The following is a 19,955-nucleotide window of genomic DNA, read 5'->3' on the forward strand; positions in this document are numbered from 1 at the left end:
ACTGCCGATAGACCACTTGACAGCACTTTGGATATATATATACCTATATAGAAAATAAAATCATTTTTTGTTGCATTACATTATTGAATTTTTTTGAAGGGTATGCATGTGTTATCATTGACTACGATAACGACGGAAAAGCAGAAGAAATTTAATTTTTAGACACCTATCCCATTTTTAAAAAGAAGTCAAATGGAAGTAATTTTTTGTCTTATATTTTCTTCAAAAATATCATAAGCAATCACAATTCTTCGTTCACATTTGAAATGCAATTGCTGCACTAGTTAGCTAAGACTATGTTCAATTCCATTGGTAGTTTTTACATTATTGATATTTTACAGGGTGCAAATGGCCGAGTTGGCGACTCATTGAATGCGATTGGTAACGGTGGACTGCTGGACGTAGTTGGCCAACCATTCGCCCACCTGGGCCTTGTTTACTGTTAGCCACTTGATGTTGGCCTTGACCGCTTCCAGCGCCTGTTGGCGAGCCGTAGTTCCGGCTCCCGCCTCGGGATACTTGGTAAAGAACTGCTGCATCTCCTCCAGCTTAGTTTCGGTGGAGAAGCGAGCAGTGATCGTGGGGATCAGTCGACCCAAAGTGCGCTCATTGATGCCAAAACGCTCCACCAGCTTCTCCCAGTTCTCGCGCACATAGTCCCAGACCAGGCTCTGTCCCACCGGGTTGGTAGAGATGTAGCCCAGCAGGGTGAAGTAGTCCTGACGGCGCACATTGGTCTCGTCCCAGGCCCAGTTGATGTAACGCTGCAGGAGCCACGGCACCTGCACGGCGGCCAGGCAGTTCATCAGCTTCAGCTTCTCCTGGGCATCGCTCTCCTCGAGGTACAACTTCCACACCTGATCCCAGGCAGCCTCCGTGTTCACTTGCTGCAGGCCGTAGTAGTAGACGACGTCCCGAATATCGGGACTGGGTCGGGTCTCTGGACTGGCCAGCCACTGGTTGAACAGCGTGACAGCCTGCTGCAAAGAGCTCTCGTGTCCCAAACTGCAGGCTGAGCTCAGCACCTTGATGCGAAGGCGACTAAAGAAAAGGAAATATAGGTTAGTTTATGAAATACGTTACAGGTAAATATCTCTTACTTCGCCAGATGATCGGTGCCCACGGTAAAAGTAACACTCTCCACAATCGGCGTTAGCAGTTTGCGGGCAAAGGTAGTGTAGTTGCTGTACACATCAGTGTAGTAGACGCGATTCCTCAGCGTGGCCAGGGAAGCGGTGCCCACGCTCCAGGGCACGTAGTCCTGCTCGCTTTCCAAATAAGAGATCAGATCGAGGGCCACGGAGTAGCTAAGCTGTCCGGCAGCGGCCAGGGAAGTGGCATCGTTCAGCAGATGAGCGCGATCAGCGGTGGTGAACGTTTCCCGCGAGGTCTTCAGAGCACTCGTAAGCTCTGCCCACTGATCAACGGCATAGTTTACGCGGTAGTATCCCACCTGATCCTTGTTGATCTTGATCCAGGCGGCAGCTGCCGAGAGCGAGATAGTGGCCTCGTTGTCGTTGTGGTTGAAGATAATCGACTGGGCTTCGCTGTTCAAGCTGCTCGTGTAGGTGATGGGGATCGACCAACGGTAGCTAGTTTAATGGAGGGAATATTTATTAGTATTATATTGAAACATTTTATAAAATTCCACCTACTTGAAGGAGGAAGCTTCAGCTTCGGCTGCGTAGTCATCCTCGTTGGCCAGGAATCGCTTTTGGGTGAGCTTGTAAGTGGTGCCACTCTTCTCCACTTCCACAACTGGGAGACCCATTTGCTCCGTCCAGGTCTGCATGATCTGTCTGTAAATTCCAAAAAAAAAATTAAAACTTTAGAAAGGGCATTCTTTTAAGCAGTCAACTTTACTTACTTCACATCAAAGTCGAGTCCCTGCTCCTCCTCAACTGCGGTTAGGTAATCATCGGTGGTGGCAGTGCTGTAGATATGTCGCAGTAGATAGCGAGTGGTGGCGTTCCTCAGTTTCTCCTCGCCCACCAGATTCTCCAGCATGCGAACCAAGGCGGCTCCCTTGGAGTAGGTGATGGTATCGAAGTACTCAGTAATCTCGGCCGGGCTCTCGATGGACTTGACAATCGGATGGGAGGCCAAGGTGGCATCAATGGTCAGCACCGGGTGCAGTTCCTCAATTACAAACTGATTGTCCATGTCCCATTCTGGGTGCATCTGCTTCACGCCCTTGTACTCGATGAACGAGGCGAATCCCTCGTTTAGCCAAAGGTCGCTCCACCAGTTCATAGTCACTAGATTACCGAACCATTGGTGGGCCAACTCATGAGCCACCACGACGGCGACGCGCTGCTTGTTCACACTGGAACTGGTTGATTCGTCGTAGAGAAGAGCGGTCTCCCGGAAGGTGACCAATCCCCAGTTCTCCATTGCGCCGGATACGAAATCGGGTATGGCCACCATATCAAGTTTGGGCAGGACGTACGAGACGTTGAAGTAGTTAATGTAGTAGGCAGTCACTCCGGCTCCAGTATCCAAAGCGTATTGGGTCTTCTCCACCTGTGCTGGCGGGGCATAAACCCTCAGTTCGATGCTGGTTCCCTCTACAGTTGTTGTTTTGTACGCGAAATCGGACACCACAAAGGCGGCCAGGTAGGTGCTCATGGGAACTGTCTCCGCGAACGTTACCTCGGTTATATCGCCATCGACATACTCGCTGGCCACCGGCATGTTAGACAGCACATGGTACTCATCGCCACTGGGACGGGCCACGGTGATGGTGAACTGCGCCTTCATAGCGGGCTCATCGAAGCAGGGGAAGGCCTGTCGGGCGTAGGTGGGCTCGAACTTGGTGGACACTATCTGCCTGGAAGGGGAATTCATATATATTAGTTTTTGTGTAATAATAAGAGCCTTAAAAGTAAGGTAATATAAATTATTTTATACTCTAAATATTCTTGTAAGTAACAATTTTTATACTAGTCTCACTATTTTTTATCTTACGTATTGATATATACAAAATAAAATTATAGAAAAAATCCGATAGGTAATGCCATTTCATGTTGGTTTTAAACTAGATAAAAATAAAATTTAAGATGGTGATATTTACTTATAAAATACATTTAAATAATTAAATTTCTATTAATAAATAACTTTAAAATGGTTATGACTCAAATTATGTTAGTCTCGCTACTTTTTATCCATCGTCTTAATATATAAAAATAAAAATATACAAAAAAATAAAAATAAAAAAAATAAAATCTTAGATGGTGATACTTACTTATAAAATACATTTAAACATTAAAATTTCTATAAATAAAGAATTCTAAAAAAGGTTTGACTAAAAAATAATCACACATTCTTATAGCTAGGTTAGTTTATATGCTGAGGGATTAGGAAAGTTAGTAGCTCGGCTACCTGGAGCGGTTCTTCAGTTTGTCCCAGTAGTTACTCTGGTACATTCCCGTAATCCGATCCGCCAGCGATCCGCTGAAGTTGAGGTGCAGCGAGTAGTTGCCCGTCTCCAGGGGCTGCTCGAACTCGGTCACCCAGTACTCGAACTCCGGGTGGGCGAAGGTCAGCGAGGGCGTGATGTCCTTGAGCGGAGCACCCGATTCGTCCAGGTGCTTCACCTCCACGGTGCTCACATTCAGCTGCTTTACGTGGACGGGGATGAAGGAGATGGGTTCCAGGACCTGCAGGCTGATGCTTATGTTGCCGGAGTAGTTCTTCCGGTCGAGATCGGATCGCAAGTGGATGCGGTACTTGCTGGGCCTTATTTGTTTTGGCAAGCGGAATCCCAGATTCTGGAGCACCTTGCTCGCAGCTTTAATGGAGGGCGCCAGGGTGGGCATAACGCTCGACTTTCTGCTGGCGGGCACTTGAGTTGTGTGAACGCGATTATCTAGGTTGATTGTGCGATTTATTAATTAAAATCACCAAATACTATTAATCTATTGTACTAATCAGTCTCATAAAAAAAGCCAAGAACAGTGGGGCGAAAATATGCTTTGTAATGCTACAAATGCCCTTTTAAATACCAAAAATACCAAATCAAATGTGAGAAAGGTGTGAAACTTGGCTAAACCCATTTGGTATATTTTACCACGAAAAAGGCGCGCCAAATTCAAACATGATTTCACGTTACTTAGGATTTTTCTTTGCATTTATCTAAATTTATATGTTATATCTGACATTAATGGAAAATGACAGTTAGATTTCTGAAACCTCTAATTTTTATACTTTTTTAATATTTTTTATAGGTTGATCAGTTAAAAAAGGTAAACGAAAAACAAGTAAATAAATAATGATGTATTTTTTACGATTTAAACTTAGAAGTTTACAAATCTCTTTGATTTTTTTTACGTTTTAGTTATCTGGTGAGGCTGACTCTCTGCTCTTTGGCAATTTCTAGAGACTCATTCATTTTCTCCTCACTACTCAAGATCAAGACGAACCTGAGAGCACACTGAGAATGGGCTTTGTGGAGAGCAACTGGTCGCGGTCCACGTAAACTGTGCGGACGGTGGAGTTGGAGTTCAAGGCCCACTGGGAGGCATTCGAGTGCTGCTGCCGCTGGTGCTCCTCGGCTATGTTCTTGCCCACGTAGACGAGGGCGCCCAGCAGGAAGCCGCAGAGGACGAGCAGGAAGACGCAGAAGGCGGCGAGGGTCAGGATCGTGTTGCTGGGGGCCTTGTGGGGCCGGTTGGTGTCCTTGATCCGGTGGTTATCGTCTCCGGAGAGACTGCTGCGCGGGCGTACGTTTTTCGCTGCATACATGACTTTTGTTTTCTTTCTCTCTTTTTTTTTATAATATTTACTTAATTTTTGTAACACTTTTTCACTGGTTTGGGTGCGTTCTACAACTGTAAATCACTTGGCACGATTATTAAGAGCTCTACTTTAACTGTAGTTTTGTCACAAACTGAGGGGCTGGCCCCAAAAGTGCTACAACTTCATCCAATCTATTGTGTCATCGGCTAGGTAATTCGAGAGCATCATAAAAAAAGAGTCGCGTACTGAATTACATGCGTCGCCGTTGCCATCATCAGTTTTTATAATCTCCGAGCTGCTTATAAACACAAGCCGGGGTTTATTTGCCCGGCTTTTATGGAGGTGCCAGTTGAGGAGACTCAGCTTCCGTCACATTTCACTCCATCTCCAGGTGGAGATTGCCTCAATTTTGTCTCGCTGCAGATCAATCAGACGCCTGTAATTTTTATCCCCCAATCCCCGCGAACGGTCACGTAATGAAGTTGGTCACTTCGTGAAATTGTTACTACAAATACTCGAAGCCATTTTTTAGTTTAGTTGGTGTATGGAACTGGGCTAACCGCAAGAGTTGCAATTGGAATCCCCGGGCTTGGTGCAATGATACGGCCACCACAGGCCACTTTCTACAGAGGCGTCTCTACACCGAAAAAATTAACGGAAAAATTGAATTCGAAATATCGGAAATCTAAACGATTCTAACTATGTCATTTTATAAATTGCTAAGAATACGACAAATACGATAAATATGATTTTTTTAAAGGGTTATACACATAATATAAATACATTACTTTTATTTAGTATTATTGTTATTTTTTATAAAAAATTATTTCAATAAAAAAATATATTAATTTTCTTTGTCATATTTATCGAATTGGATCGATTTTCCTCCTGTGTACAATTGATTGACGGATCGCAAAAGGTTGTTGGCTTTTTGCCTGTCAATTTACAAAGTCTGCTGCACAAATCTGCGCAGATTGTGCGATGGGAAGATATTGCAGATGCCATTATTAGCAATGGAAATGAATTGAATTGGCCGTCGAGCCGTGATCCACGTCTTGGCTTTTGACAATTATGTCAGGATAAAGGAGTACTCGGTACCGAGGCATTTATTAAGAGAGAACAATATGCGATGCAGCTGCAGTATCACACGAACCTTATTCACTTTAAATTGTGCGAAATGAGGAATTCGAGACTGCAGAATATGCTAATTTTCGTCAGCCGGCGGGCAATTGTCTCTGATACCCATGCCCATAGTAATATACCCACAGTACAGCCCCCTTCCATCTTCCGCGGATGATGTAATGCTGACTCAATTAGGGAGCGCACATCGCACAAAGCCACCGCGCATCGGAGCAAGCAAATTGCATGACTACTACCTTATGAGAGGCTGAAAAATACAGCCAGAAGATCTGCAGACAATGGTCGGGTATAGAGCGACTATACCATATTTATATATATCTCCGACTTCCAAGAGGCAATCGGACACGCCCCATTGCACAGACGTGGATGCGGATATCTCGGCATTCTAAAGCCGATGAAGCGATGATCGCGGGGGCACAAGCCATAACATAACAGTTCTCATGCCTCACTAATGAGTCGCATAAATTTCACTTCTTTGAAGATCGAGTCGAGTGCACTCAGAAAAAAATGTTGATGCATTAGAACACCAGTAAAACCATACATATTTTATTTATTTAAAAAAATTTTTAAATTGTCTGAAGAATAATAACATGTTGACGTAAAAAAATACCTTTGAGATTATAGATGTAGATTATATAAATTATAAAGTTCTTGGCTCATGGGGTAACCATATACAATCTACTCTTTTTCAACCATATTAATATGAAAATATTTTTCTAATCTTCAAAACTGTAATTATTTTTTGGCACAGCATCATATTTGTTTACTTCAGAGCCAAATTGCATTGAATATATGAAATTTGAAATTGAAAGCTTTAATTTGAAACACGTTCTTCGTACTTTTTAAGGTCATAACTTTCACAATACACAAAGTCGCCGAGTAATAGCCACAAAAATGCAAATCGCTATACGTGACAAGTGCGCCCCAGAAACACCCAAAACTCGAAGTAAAATCCCGACAAGTACGAAATACAGTCCATAACACCCGCGATGGGATGACACTTGACAAAGGTCGCCTATACGTGCCTGCAATTTACGATATTCACAAAGGAAAAATTCAAATAAAAACAATAAATAAACCGCAAATGGGTTGACAAAGAAATGATTGCCACAATTTGCATGTTTGGGGTTCACGAAATGTAAAATGAAATTGGTATCAATCAATGAGTTGCATCATTTCCAACAAAGGTAGACTATAAAATTGGCATAGGAAACTTCGGCCTTGACTAATTTATTTTAAAATAGGTGCGCGTGGTTTTAAAAAAAGCATTGATGGTGCCTAATAATATTTATTTGTATTTGATTTCGTTTAGAAATTCTAGCTGGAAGTAAATTAATATTTAATTAATCAATAGCTTTGTTGTTTTATTTATAGTTCTTTTAAAGCCAAACCATTTAATTCAATAAAGAACAGTCGATCACACTGAAAACTTATATGGTTTATTTTAAAGATCATTGAACTGCGAATCGTAGTGTTTAATTTACACACCGCAAAAGGTGTCAAATGCCTCATCGATTCCGCCAATAGCAATTAATTTACAATATTAACACCAAAATCCAATTAAAAACCCTACACTTTCGAAGGTTCTTTCCCACACTTGAGAAAAATAAAAAATTTCTATTTCGCCCAAGAAGAACAAAAAAGAAATCAGTGTCAATGAAAATGAAAAAAGGTTTGACCACCGAGCTTCGGCTGAACTTTCAAGAACAAAACAAAACGAGGAAACACGTCGAGAAACGGGGAGGGGAAAAATACTACGACAACAAGTCAAGTTTGCTTGGCAGTCAATGATGTCGACCCATTTCGTTTCGGCTTTTGGAAGAAAGTATTTTCTCAGCGGCCATTGAGTATCCGCCGCATTGGAGATGTAAACACGACGCATTTCTTGGCCAGCAGCCAGAGATACACAGCGCAAAACAATCAACACTATGCAAAGAAACCAAAAGAAAACGAAAATCAATAATTTCTTCCGCGATCTTGTAGATAAGTGAGAAGCTGTGTACTTTATCATTTTTACTAGATATTTTAATATGTTAACATAAGCAACTAAAACACTTTCAAGATAATGATGTAATGAGTTTTTTATCTGATTAATTTTGTTGCCCGTTTATTTTGTATTAAAATATTTTCATGGCAAAAAGCTTTTAAAATTTTTAGATCAAGTTTGATAAACAGATTTATTATATGAAAGAAATAGTAGATTTGATATTAATCATATATCTTATATCTCGGAATGCCATTCAAATATGATACGACCAAAGATTGTGATTCCCAAGAAATAATTTCGATATAAATACGATATAGATTTGTATCTCTTTGTTTAGAAGAAGTTCTTAAACTGTTTTGCCAGTGCATCACTGTGGCCGATTTAAGGCCAAGAACTTGCGCGGCAAGTGAACTATGTATGCATTTGGCTCCAAGCCTGTTTGCAGCGGGCCCAAATGATGGGGCAAAAGGGGGTCGGTGCGGTGCAACCTGTTTGATTTAGCCATGTGGAGTTCTCTTGGCCAGCTAGCGATGGCCCGTTGTTTATCGCGACTGCCTGTTGAAAGTCAAAGTTGGCATAGAATCCAATTCGCTGCTCGCATTTCAGCAAATATTAAAATTAGTAATCGCATCAATGCGCCCAATTAAAACTAGAATTTCGATCGCATAACGGACGCGGCGACAATGGTCGTTTTGTAGTGGAGCTTTTGGAGCGGACTCAACGGTATCTGATTGATCTGGACCACGCTTATTATTAACTATTATTTTTGTCGCATTTCGCACTGTGCCTTTTACTTGATTTACAGTTGGAATCACAGCTTTTCGTGTCACGTTTGGTCTACGAATGGCATTAATTGTCACTTTGCCGGGTCCGCGAAATATTCTCTCAGCTAATTTGATAACGGCAATTGGCGGACAGCTATCATTCTTGATTCAAATCGTAGGCGCGCACTCGAGAAAACCGGGAAGCGAGGGGCTTGAGATCGTTTTCTTAGACGCGACCCGCTCTTTCTTTCTGCGACCGTCGCGCTTAGCTTTGAATTTCCAACTGAAGCGTGGCTCCAAAGGGGCCACGATATTCGAGCTTCTCCGGAAAGCTCTCTCATCAGCTGAGACCGGCTTTTGTGCATATAGCCCCCATCGAGCGGTAAACTCCAACATTGGGGGTATTCGGAAATGTGCTTGGGAACTTATCTTAAGCTCACAGCATCGGTCAATATAATATAACTTTTAAAATTAAATAAGTCCTGATAATATAGATTGGCACTTAAAATATATCTTCCTATATAGGAAGAAGGAAATAAACCTCAATATTATTATTATTATTAATTAATTAGCCAACAATAAAAAAAACTCATTCACATTTTAGTTGTTAACTTAAGTAGCTTTGATAAGAATTGATAAGAAACATAAAACCAGTACAAATGTTCTTGAATAAATTCTTATCTTATGCTTTAAAAACTTAGTTTGTTTTGCCAAAATTTGGTAGTAATTAACTATATAATTATAAATTATAAAGGTACTCACTTTTCGACGCCCTCGGCATTTGTGTAGTTGCTCATGTAGGCGCCCACCAGGTTGTTCAGGTTGCAATTGAAACTGGCGGACAGGGTGAAGGCCTTGTTCATGCTCAGCACCTCCCTCAGGTAGATAATGATTATTTCAAGCTCCTTATCCTCTTTGACATAATCGATGGCAATGCGCATGCGCGCCATCATGTTCAAAATGCTGATGTTGTGCACATTGAGGTCCTTGGCGTGCAGGACGATCATATTGGTGACGGCGTTCAGTTGGAACTGAATGGACACTTCTCCCTCACACTCGCCCGTCTTCAGATTGGGTGCGATAAACAGCCTGTACTTGATGGGCGTCAGTTGGGTGGGCAGGCGCCATTGGATCTGCGGGGTTGTAAAGATAATTCAATATCCACCCGTTCGATAATAAGCTATAAAACGAGCAATGCCTTGATAAGGTGCTGTTTTGTGGTCATGTCGTAAATAAAGTGGACTTCGTTGCAACAATTTAACCTTACGGGAGATATACTAACTGAAATACGAATTTATGTTCTTAATTTCAATGAGTGAAATAACTATAAAGCTACAAATAATCTAGTTAGGAAATGTACGATTTTTTTATTAACCTAAGGACATTTTTGGAAAAATATTAACATAGTTTTGACAACCCTCATTTTAAATATTTTCCATCATTATTCGTAGTCCGCAAGTGGCTTTGAATATATTCCTCCAGGACATCCAACATCCTCTTGGCTTCGTCTAACTGCAGCCACAAATTATCCCTGTGGACGACCACAATTACGAGGGCAACGATCAGGCAGGTGGACAATAGGCCAAAGAATACGGCAACTCGTTCGGCGGTGATCAAGTCTATGAAAATATATATCTCTCTGAATTTTTCTCATACTCCTCCTTTTCCTCGAATAAATACCCTTAATCCTCTCCTTCGTGTGCCCCATTTTTGTGACTCTTAACTCTGCGTTGGCCGCAATTAAACTAACTCAAAAGACCCGTGAAATTAGCCAAGCTTTGTATTATGATAAAAAAAGGAAAAAACCGCTAGCCAAGCGATAAGCACTTGAAATGTCCAATATACTTGTGGGGAAACTTGATAAATTCAGAATTAGTAGCCATGCCGACTTTACGATCACCGCTGACCACCAATTGGGAAAATTTTCCTAACCGACGTGGGGGTTTTTCTGAACTTTCAGGTATTACATCAGATTTCTGGCACTGCACTTACCTCTTCAGGATCTGGAAGTCCTGTCGGCAAAGTAGGGTAAATAGGAGCCGTGCTGGTGGATGTGGATGAGGAAGAGGAGTCTCCTGGCGAGGTTTCTCCTCCTGGGGAGGTCTCTCCACCCGGTGAGGTTTCTCCCCCTGGAGAGGTTTCTCCTCCCGGAGAACTCGGAGTTGTGCTGCTAGGATCTGTGCCGCCATCATCGGTTGGCCTATTAGGATCTGCAGTGGTCGTCGTCGTCGTGGAGGTGGAAGTGGTGTCCGCTGTCAGGGCGTCGATCTTATCCAGGGCGTCCTGCAGATCGTTCTCGAGATCGGCATTCTGAACGGCCAGCACAATGGTGGCCACACAAAAAGCCGTGGAGGCCAGGCCCAAAAAGATGGCCACCGACTTAACTGTCAGCCCTGTGATAAAGTCCTATTAGTTTTAGTTTGGGTTATACTTTTTTAACTATAACTCACAGGCAACCATTTCTAGGGAAAAACTTTTCTCGCGGAGAACTTTTGACTGCTTCCACTAGGCTGGAAGCCAAATTGGAAACTGAATGCAAGTCGCGAATCTGACCCTACAATTTGGACTTAATAGACCTGACCAGCAATCTGGGCCGATATCTAGACTATATACTATACAGCACCGTGACCAGATAAATACGTTTTATGCTAGACCATAACACTGTGGTCTTTTACGTTTTTCGTGTTTACAACAAGGCCATATATCGAATTTTATGACTGGACAGTCTCGGGATTATTACGCACGGTCATGATTCCATTTTGACCACATATACAACCCTCGTAACCCCTATCTGCGGCATTTCCTGGGAGCCATAGAAATCGCCACTCGGATCCCGGATAAAATGGAAAATATGGGGGTTTTATTTATGGTTTGATTTTGGAATTTTATTTTATTGAACTCGAACGGCAAATTTCGCTTATGCAATTCTAATTACTGTTTAATTGGGTTCTTTTTATTTACAATTTATTTTACAATAGGTTTTTCTTGGTCAGCGGCGAGGCCGTTCCACTCAGCCAATTGCTGATGTCAGCCTGGTTTCTGGCCAGCCACTCGATGTTGTACTTGATGGTTTCCACGGCCTCCAAACGTGAGTTTGCCCCTGCTCCGGATTCCGGGTACTTGACGAAGAACTGCTGCACCTCCTCCAGTTTCACGGAGCTGGCAAAGTTGGCGGTTATTTGGGAAATAAGACGTCCCAAGTTGCGGTTGTTCAGGCCAAAACGAGCGATAAGCTGGGGCCACTGTTCGCGGTAGAATTCCCAGACCACAGGTTCACCCACTGGATTGGCGGCTATGTACTGCACACAGGTGAAATAATCCTGGGAGCGAACAATGCTCTCATCGCCAGCCAAAACCAGGAAGTTGAAGAGCAGCTGGCTGTCCAGAACTCCGGCCAATCCGTACATCAGTTTCAACTTCTCGCTGGCATCGGTTTCGGCCACAAACAGTTGGAACAACTGCTCCCAGTTCGACTGGCTGGTGGATTGCTGCATACCATAGTAGTAGACGATCTCGCGAAGATCGGGCGAAGGTCGGCTGGTGGGATTCGCCAGGAAGGCGTTGAAGCGCAGGGCAGCCTGCTCCAAGCAGTCCGAAACACCCAAGGCACAGGCGGTGGTCAAAATGGAAACCCTCAGGCGGCTAAAAAACGAGAGAAAAAAAGAGGGTTTCAGTTGGTAGAATTAGAAGTATGAACAGTAACAATTTTCCTGTTCCTTTATAACAACCTTATAATTAGAAAACCCCCCAAATGGATTGAAATCCTTACTTTCTGAGATGATTTTTACCCTTTTAGAGACTTGAAAAGGCTGCCTAATTATTATCTTCAAAACTATAACAACCTTATAATTAGAACACCCCCCAAATAACTTGAAATCCTTACTTTCTGAGATGATTGTCGGCATCCACAGTCCATCCCACCTCCTCGTAGACTCCGGCAATCAGACTTCTGGCATAGTTGAGGTACGAAACATAACCCTCGGTGAACATGAGGCTGCGGTGGAGGGACCTCAGCTTATTGGCGGCCACATACCAGGGCACAAAGTCGCGTTCCTGTGCCAAGTAAGCGGTCAACTCAAGAGGAATTCCGTAGAAAAGTTGACTGGCATCGGCCAAAGCGAAGGCATCGTTCAACACGTGGGCACGATCGGCGATATCGAAACTATCGGGATTGCTGACCAGCTGCTGGATGAGCAGCTTCCACAGGCTCTCCTCGTAGTTCACACGATAATAGCCCGTTTGCTTGACATTCAATTTGACCCACTGCACAGTGGTGGGCAAGGCAATGCCCACAGAATCCACATCGTAGTCGTAAATCAAGCTGCCCTCTGTACCGTCATCTGCGATATAGGTGATCGGAACACTCCACTTGTAGCCGTAGGCACTGTCCTCGGGAGCCTCCGCATAGCTGGCGGGATTGGAGAGGAATCGCTGCTGGGTGACCTGGAAACTGCCCTCGGCCACCTTGGAAACATTCAGCACCGGATAGCCCATCTGCTCGGTCCAGGTGAGCATCAGTTTCTTGATTTCCACATCCGTTACCACCGCCTCCACTTCTGTGAGGAAATCATCTGTTACCGTATTGTTGAACTGGTGCTTCACCAGGTAATTGGTCACCGCCTCCTCGAACTTCTCGGAACCCACGAGGGTTTCCAGCATGCGGATTACGGAGCCACCCTTCTCGTAGCTGATGGTGTCGAAAATGGCGGTTATCTCATCGGGGGATTCCACCTTCTGGACAATCGGATGGGAGGATAGCTTGGCGTCGTACAGCAACACGGGCTGCAGGGCCACAATTTGGAATTGCTCGAGCTGTTAGGGAGAATATATTATATCATTAATAGATATATGATTACCACGACTATATTTACCATTCCCCAATCCGGGTGCACAGCGTTGACTCCCTTGTACTGCATAAAGCGGGCAAATCCCTCGTTCAGCCACAGATCGTTCCACCACTTCATGGTCACCAGATTACCGAACCACTGGTGAGCAATCTCATGGGCCAAGGTTCCAGCAATCGACTGTTTATTGGCCGTGGAACTGTAGCTCTCATCGTACAGCAGGGCAGTCTCCCTGTAGGTAACCAATCCCCAGTGCTCCATCGCTCCGGAGGCGAAATCGGGAATGGCGGCCATATCCAGTTTGGTCAGTGGATAGGGAACCTTGTAGTACTGAATGTAGTACTCCGTGACGGCTTGTCCGAACTCCAGGGCGAAATCTACTTTGTCGATCTGATGGGAGGTGGCATAGGCCTGCATAGAGAAGTCCTCGCCAATGCCGTTGGCTTTTACAGTCGTGGAATGGGAGGCAAAGTCTGAGACAATGATGCAAACCAAATAGGTGCTCATCGAAACGCTGGTCTCGAAAAGGGCTTCGGTGTAGTCGCCCAAGTAGTTGGATTCCTAAGGGAAAAGGGTTTTAACTAAATAAATTTTATAAGAAAACTGAATCTCACCGTTTGCTGCATGTTGGAAACGGCATGGTAAGAACCACTGGGATGAACCACTGTGATGGCGAAGGTGGCCTTCATCGCTGGCTCATCGAAACAGGGGAAGGCCTGACGGGCATATGTTGGCTCGAATTTGGTGGTGGAAATGGTCCTGTAAATAAACACCTCAGTTATAGCAAAAACTACCTAGTTTATAGCTGGCTAAGTAGCAGTGATGCAATTATTTATTGCATATCTTTAGGCATATGTTAAAAATGTTAAAAAAATTACCTGGTAGCTCCCGCCTCATTCAAGTAGGTACTGCTGTACAGACCCACCAGCTTGTCCTTCATCTGACCACCGAAAAGGATTCCCAAAGTAATTGTAGCATCCACTGGCAGCTCCTCCGTCAGCGTGATGATCAGAAACTGTCGCTCCTCCTCAAGTTCGAACTTATCCACCTCACGATTCAGCACATAGACATTTGTGATGTCCAGGAGATAGGAGTGCAGGATAATCTGGTTGGTGGCCTCCACCACAGTGATGCTGATCCTCAGCTGGCCGGTGAAGCTGCCAGTTTCCAGATCCGGATGCCAGTAGAGATTGTAATGGGTGGGCACCAGTGCGGTGGGCAGGCGGTAATTAATCTAAAGGGGATTATTAGATTATTATTATTGCTGATTAAATTTTCTATTACTATTACGCACCGTATCTTCACGCTTCACGCGGCTGCCACTCTCTCCATTCCACTCCTCGTAAATATCGATCTTGTTCTGGACATCTTGGAGGTCCTTCTCCAGCTTAGCCTTTTGCACCGCCACAACCACAGTGGCAGTGGCAAAGGCCACCACCGCCCAGGCGAGCACCACCTGAAGCCAATAACCCGACAAGAACATCTTTGCAATCGCACCTATCGCGAGCGACTAACTAGCGATTTAGTCGACGGATCCAACACTATCCACCGGTTGCCCAATATTCGACCACAATCGATGGTGTGCACTCGAATTGGTTTATGTTCGCCTACACAAGTGCGATAATGATAATGGTTAAATAACCGCGATTACGGTCAACCGGTCGATAGGGTAAAAACCAGAGATCTTGCGTTCCAGCGGAATAATGGAGGCGACATGAATTCGCCTGGCTTATGACACTCTATAAGTATTATGGTTTCAATCACGACGATTTCTCACTTTTACTCTTAGCTTGAAACAAATCTGTATTATTGGTAATTAACCATTTCAATTATTTTCGCTTCGCATCACTGAGCGAAAAATAATTTTTGACACTTATAAATACGTTGTGAAATAATTATTACAGAATATAGGATCCTTAAATGTGTTTTGTTTAAATTATTTAAAGATATCGATTAAAAATGTCTAAATTCTTTAATAAACTTCTGTTTTAATTTACAAATATTCTATAAATATAATAATCCACCTTATAATTTCACTTCGTGTTAGAGAAGTTGTGCAAGATTGGTTGTAAATTTCTCAAGAATTCGCTAATATTAAATAAGCAATTAAAAGATTAGGGCAGTGGGTTTTTTGAAATACTTGATTTATAATTTCGAAAATGAAATGATATATTTCAAATACATTTAATACTTTTTTTCATTTTATCTCCCCTCGATAAACCAACATTTTCGGGGGTTTCATCATATAACTAGTAAATTTCCATTGCTTGTAAAATTCGAAACGGACATTGTTAACTGCAATAAATGTCAATCAAAACAGGTCGATTCCATTAGTCACTCCCACCCCAAACTCTACAATCGAACCTTGTTATCAATCAGCCCAAGGGATAATTGCTTATTTATAGAGCTGTAATTTCAGTTTTCCCCATAACTAGCTTATCTTTATTTCCACTTGTTCGGCACATTTTTGCTTTATAATGGCAATTAGATGAGTACAAAATTTAATGCGATCCATGGTCGCAAGACCACTTCCTCCTCGAAATTTTCTACAGTTGCTGCTGCTTGTCCAGCCAGGCGTCCACACCCTCCAGGTTCTCGGCCAGCCAAACGATGTTGTTCTTGACCGTCTCCAGAGCCCTCACACGGGCAGCGGTCCCCGCTCCGGCCTCTGGATATTTGGCAAAGAACTGCTCCATCTCCTCCAGCTTGGTTTGAGTGCTGAAGCGAGCCGTGATCGAGGGTATCAGGTTGCCCAAATACCGCTCATTCAGTCCGAAACGATCCACCAACCGCTGCCAGTTCTCGCGGACATAGTCCCAGACCAAGGATTCACCAGCTGGATTCGCGGAGATGTAGGTCAGACAGGTGAAGTAGTCCTGGCCCCTCACATACTCCTCATTCCAGGCCAGATCAATATAGCGCTGGAGTATCCAGGGAGTAGGAATAGCGGAAAGTCCATACATCAGCTTGGATTTCTCACTGGCATCGGCCTCGTTGACGAACAGCTCCCAGACGGCATCCCAAACCTCCTGGCTTCCCACCGAGTGGATGCCATAGTAGTAGACCGTCTCACGGACATCGGCCTTGGGACGATCCTCCGGCTTGGCCAGCCAGGCAGTGAATTGCTCTCCGGCTTCGGAAAGGCAGGATTCCAGACCCAGGGAACAGGCGGCACTCAAGGCGGTGACACGAAGGCGACTGGGTAGAAAATTCTATATACAACAATCTATAGATCACTAAGAGATACTCTACTTACTTATCCAAGTGATCCTCGCCCACGGTCCAGGTGAGAGCCTTGTAAATGGGTTCTATCAAGGCTGTGGCATACTTCTTGTACTTGGCATAGCTGCTGGTGTAATACAGGGTTCTCTTCAGGGAAGTCAAGCGGGAAGCAGCCACACTCCAGGGAACATAATCCGCCTCCTTGTCCAAGTACCGGGTCAACTCAAAGGCCGTGGCATAGGGCAACTGAGTGGAATCGGCCAGGGCAAAGGCATCGTTCAACAGGGAAGCCCGATCTCCAGCACTAAAAGCACTCGGTTCGGCCACCAGTTGATCAGCCAGAGCAGTCCACAGATCGGTATCGTAATTGACGCGGTAATAACCCACCTGATCGTAGTTAAACTTAATCCACTGGACGGCGGATGGAAGGGTTATGGTGACTGTGGAAAAAATAAGTTTATCTGGGGAACCGTTGATCTGCATACAGATGGCACCACTTACTTTCGCTCTGGCCGTAATAAAACCACTCGCGCTGCACCACCGACTCCGCACTGGTGGTATATGTGATGGGGATCGACCACCGGTAGCTATAATGTATGTGCGAAATTCGCAATCAGATACGAAACATCCAGGCAATAAGTTCTGCGGGCACTCACTTGAATTCCGAGGGCTCGTGATCGGCGTCATAGTCGCTCGGGTTGGTCAAGAAGCGCTTCTGCGTCAATTTGTATTCCGTGTCGGAGACCTTCTCGATCGTGACCACCGGCAGACCCATCTGCAAAATGAGAATAGCAAAAAGAAGGGGTTGAAATATTCGCACAGTTTCTTGGAACACCTATGTAGATTTACCTGCACCGTCCATGTCAGCATAATGTCGGTGACATTGTAGCCCAGTTCCAGTTTGTCGATCTCTGCAAAGAAGTTGCCCGTTTCGGCCGTGGCGTACTTGTACTCATTTAGATAGTTGGTAACCGCCTGGCGGAAGGTGGTCTCTCCCAGGAAATCCTCCAACATGCGAACTAGAGAGGAACCCTTGGAGTAGGTGATGGTGTCGAATATCTCGGTGATCTGATCGGGATTCTCCACCGTCTGGATGATGGGATGGGAGCCCAGAGTTCCATCCAAAGTGAGTACAGCGTGCAGGGTGCTCACGATGAATTGGTCTCGCTACGGGGGTTAGATATGGAAAATTAGTTGGGATTTTTAATGGGTATCTTTGGATCACTTGCCATTTGCCACTCTGGATAGACGGCATCCACGCCAAGGTACTCGATAAAGCTGGCGAAGCCTTCATTTAGCCACAGATCGTTCCACCAGTTCATGGTAACTATAAAATAATAATTAATACACCATCAAATATATGGCTTGTTAGTTAAGTCCAACTAATGAAATTTTAGAAATAAATTACTTTACAAATTTAAAACTTTAAGATCTGTCAGATAATTATAATTAATACACAATCAAATATATAGTTTGCTAGTTAAGTCCGATTAATGGAATTTTAGAAATAAATTACTCTACAAATTTCCAATTTTAAGATCTGTTCAGATTTCTATAAGATGGTCAGTGGGGTAGCCAGGATTTGATTAAGGGAAATTCAGAACAAACATTGAGTACCTGAAAAACCCCCAAACCCCCTTTACTACGCCCGTGACCCTGGTTATCCCCAGTGGCTTAACTTACCCAAGTTTCCGAACCACATGTGAGCGAACTCGTGGGCAATTACACTGGCAATGCGTTGTTTATTGGTCGCCGAACTCGTCTCCGCGTCGTACAACAGCGAGGTTTCCCTGTACGTGACCAGTCCCCAGTGCTCCATGGCACCGGAGACGAAGTCGGGAATGGCAGCCATATCCAGTTTGGGCAGCGGATAGGCAATTTGGAAGTAGTCAATGTAGTATTCAATTACTCCCTTGCCAATCGTCACCGAGAGGTCCACCTTGTCCAGTTGCTCTGGGGTGGCGTAGACGCTCATGGTGAAGGTCTCGCCAATGCCCTTGGTATCGATGTCCACCTTCTTGGCCGTGAAGTCGGAGACAATGAAGCAAGCCAGGTAGGTGCTCATGGGCACACTTTTCGCGAAGGTGACCTCCTGGAAGGCACCCTGATTGACACTCGACGCCTCGTTCATGTTGGACAGGGCATGGTAATCCTCCCCCGAGGGATGCACCAGGGTAATGGTGAACTCGGCCTTCAAGGCGGGCTCATCGAAGCAGGGGAAAGCCTGCCGGGCGTAGGTCGGTTCGAACTTGGAAGTGGCTATCCACTTGCGGGTCTCATCCTCCTTCAAATACGACGAACTGTACAGACCCACAATCTTGTTGGCCATCGATCCCTCGAATCCCAGATGCAGTCTCACTTCCCTGCCCTGGGGTAACTCTTCGCTCAGTTGGAATATGAGGAACTCCCTTACGGAATCCACCGTTGTTTCCAGCACTTCCAAGGTATCACTGCCCGAGCCCATTATGGAGACACTTGAGATGTTCAAGTTCAAGGAATGCAGAACTATCTTGTCGGTGGCCTCCAAAACGGTAATGATAATGGTCTCCTGTCCACTGAACTCGCCGGTTTCGATGTTGGGGAATAGATAGAGATCATAATGGGTGGGTTTTAGATTTCCTGGTAGACGGTAGTCGATTTTCTCTTCTGGCGCAGCAGTGGTGCCAGGAGAAGCAGTGGATCCAGGGGAAGCAGTGGGATCAGGTGAGGCAGTAGATCCAGTAGAAGCAGTTGACTCTGTAGAAACAGTGCTTCCTGGCTCCTCGGTGGGTTCCGGACTGCTAGTGCTGCCAGGATTCGCAGTGCTCGAGGTTGTCGGAGCAGCCGTGCTCGTAAACCCCGCCTCTAGGAGGTCCAATTTCTCCTGGGCATCGCGCAAATCACTCTGAAGACTCGACTTCTGAACGGCCAGGACAATGGTCGATACAGTGAAGGCCGTGAGCGCAAGGCCCAAGCCAATGGCTACCAATTTGGCGGTGACTATCATGGCAACCACGTTAATCCAGCACGGGCGGAGTCCAAAGCGAAACTAAGCGATCTCGAAGGCGGAATAGCGACAGGTAACGTGGTGGGGAACCTCAAGTGGGCCCCTATATCTTAATTGGCTGGCTGCGTTAGCAGATTGCTAATCTAATCTAGGCGTCGATGAGCCGCTTCAGCGGTATTAGCCGGAACATATGTATGGATCGAGTGCGAAAAGTGCGGCTGACAATCGCCCGAATTTATGGACCCTGTCATGGGCGCTTTGATTAAACTTAGAAA

The 19,955-nt window shown here is 44.7% G+C and overlaps 4 protein-coding genes across 6 annotated transcripts; all 4 read right to left on the reverse strand.

Moving 5' to 3' along the window:
• Nucleotides 1-199: 199 nt before the first annotated feature.
• On the reverse strand, nt 200-8,898 carry LOC108059832 (glutamyl aminopeptidase). Of its 3 annotated transcripts, none has more exons than XM_070216476.1 (7): nt 8,659-8,898; nt 4,422-4,829; nt 3,382-3,868; nt 1,868-2,830; nt 1,656-1,799; nt 1,101-1,592; nt 200-1,041 (listed from the first exon to the last, which is right to left on the reverse strand). In XM_070216476.1, the coding sequence occupies exons 2-7, from the start codon at nt 4,741-4,743 to the stop codon at nt 366-368; spliced, it is 3,084 nt and encodes a 1,027-aa protein (XP_070072577.1). In that variant the 5' UTR covers nt 4,744-4,829; nt 8,659-8,898; the 3' UTR covers nt 200-365. The 3 variants fall into 3 exon arrangements, with proteins under 3 accessions (XP_070072577.1, XP_017000761.2, XP_070072578.1); XM_017145272.3 differs by having other exon boundaries at nt 8,652-8,898; XM_070216477.1 differs by lacking the exons at nt 4,422-4,829; nt 8,659-8,898 and adding an exon at nt 4,070-4,164 and having other exon boundaries at nt 202-1,041.
• A 488-nt stretch (nt 8,899-9,386) lies between these two features.
• Nucleotides 9,387-11,088, reverse strand: LOC138913316 (aminopeptidase N-like). Its single transcript, XM_070216584.1, has 3 exons — nt 11,079-11,088; nt 10,621-11,021; nt 9,387-9,761 (listed from the first exon to the last, which is right to left on the reverse strand). The coding sequence occupies exons 1-3, from the start codon at nt 11,086-11,088 to the stop codon at nt 9,387-9,389; spliced, it is 786 nt and encodes a 261-aa protein (XP_070072685.1).
• Nucleotides 10,015-10,396, reverse strand: LOC108059833 (uncharacterized). The gene is made up of 2 exons (XM_017145277.3): nt 10,309-10,396; nt 10,015-10,247 (listed from the first exon to the last, which is right to left on the reverse strand). Exons 1-2 carry the CDS (start codon nt 10,334-10,336, stop codon nt 10,048-10,050), a joined length of 228 nt encoding a protein of 75 aa, XP_017000766.1. The 5' UTR covers nt 10,337-10,396; the 3' UTR covers nt 10,015-10,047.
• A 398-nt stretch (nt 11,089-11,486) lies between the features above and the next one.
• Nucleotides 11,487-19,695, reverse strand: LOC108059804 (uncharacterized). Its single transcript, XM_070216585.1, has 14 exons — nt 18,378-19,695; nt 17,920-18,021; nt 17,544-17,857; nt 17,351-17,469; nt 17,196-17,281; nt 16,729-17,134; nt 16,023-16,670; nt 15,837-15,879; nt 14,767-14,982; nt 14,351-14,706; nt 14,087-14,231; nt 13,500-14,033; nt 12,512-13,440; nt 11,487-12,270 (listed from the first exon to the last, which is right to left on the reverse strand). Exons 1-14 carry the CDS (start codon nt 19,678-19,680, stop codon nt 11,598-11,600), a joined length of 5,874 nt encoding a protein of 1,957 aa, XP_070072686.1. The 5' UTR covers nt 19,681-19,695; the 3' UTR covers nt 11,487-11,597.
• Nucleotides 19,696-19,955: the final 260 nt, after the last annotated feature.

The sequence above is a fragment of the Drosophila takahashii genome, chromosome 3R (assembly GCF_030179915.1).
Source record: "Drosophila takahashii strain IR98-3 E-12201 chromosome 3R, DtakHiC1v2, whole genome shotgun sequence".
NCBI classification, from domain to species: domain Eukaryota; kingdom Metazoa; phylum Arthropoda; class Insecta; order Diptera; family Drosophilidae; genus Drosophila; species Drosophila takahashii.

Bases quoted from the DNA above. Each gene is read 5' to 3' on its own strand.
- LOC108059832 (XM_070216476.1), bottom strand. From the start codon at position 4,743: ATGTATGCAGCGAAAAACGTACGCCCGCGCAGCAGTCTCTCCGGAGAC. The intron at 2,831-3,381 runs GTAGCCGAGCTA...TTCCCCTTCCAG, and splicing joins AAACTGAAGAACCGCTCCAG to GCAGATAGTGTCCACCAAGT. The intron at 1,042-1,100 runs GTAAGAGATATT...CCTTTTCTTTAG, and splicing joins GGCACCGATCATCTGGCGAA to TCGCCTTCGCATCAAGGTGC.
- LOC108059833 (XM_017145277.3), bottom strand. From the start codon at position 10,336: ATGGGGCACACGAAGGAGAGGATTAAGG. The intron at 10,248-10,308 runs GTATTTATTCGA...ATATTTTCATAG, and splicing joins CACGAAGGAGAGGATTAAGG to ACTTGATCACCGCCGAACGA.
- LOC138913316 (XM_070216584.1), bottom strand. The intron at 9,762-10,620 runs GTAAGTGCAGTG...ACAACCCCGCAG, and splicing joins GACTTCCAGATCCTGAAGAG to ATCCAATGGCGCCTGCCCAC.
- LOC108059804 (XM_070216585.1), bottom strand. From the start codon at position 19,680: ATGATAGTCACCGCCAAATTGGTAGCCATTGGCTTGGGCCTTGCGCTC. The intron at 17,135-17,195 runs GTAAGTGGTGCC...TTTTTTCCACAG, and splicing joins TTATTACGGCCAGAGCGAAA to TCACCATAACCCTTCCATCC. The intron at 14,034-14,086 runs GTGAGATTCAGT...CTTTTCCCTTAG, and splicing joins TTTCCAACATGCAGCAAACG to GAATCCAACTACTTGGGCGA.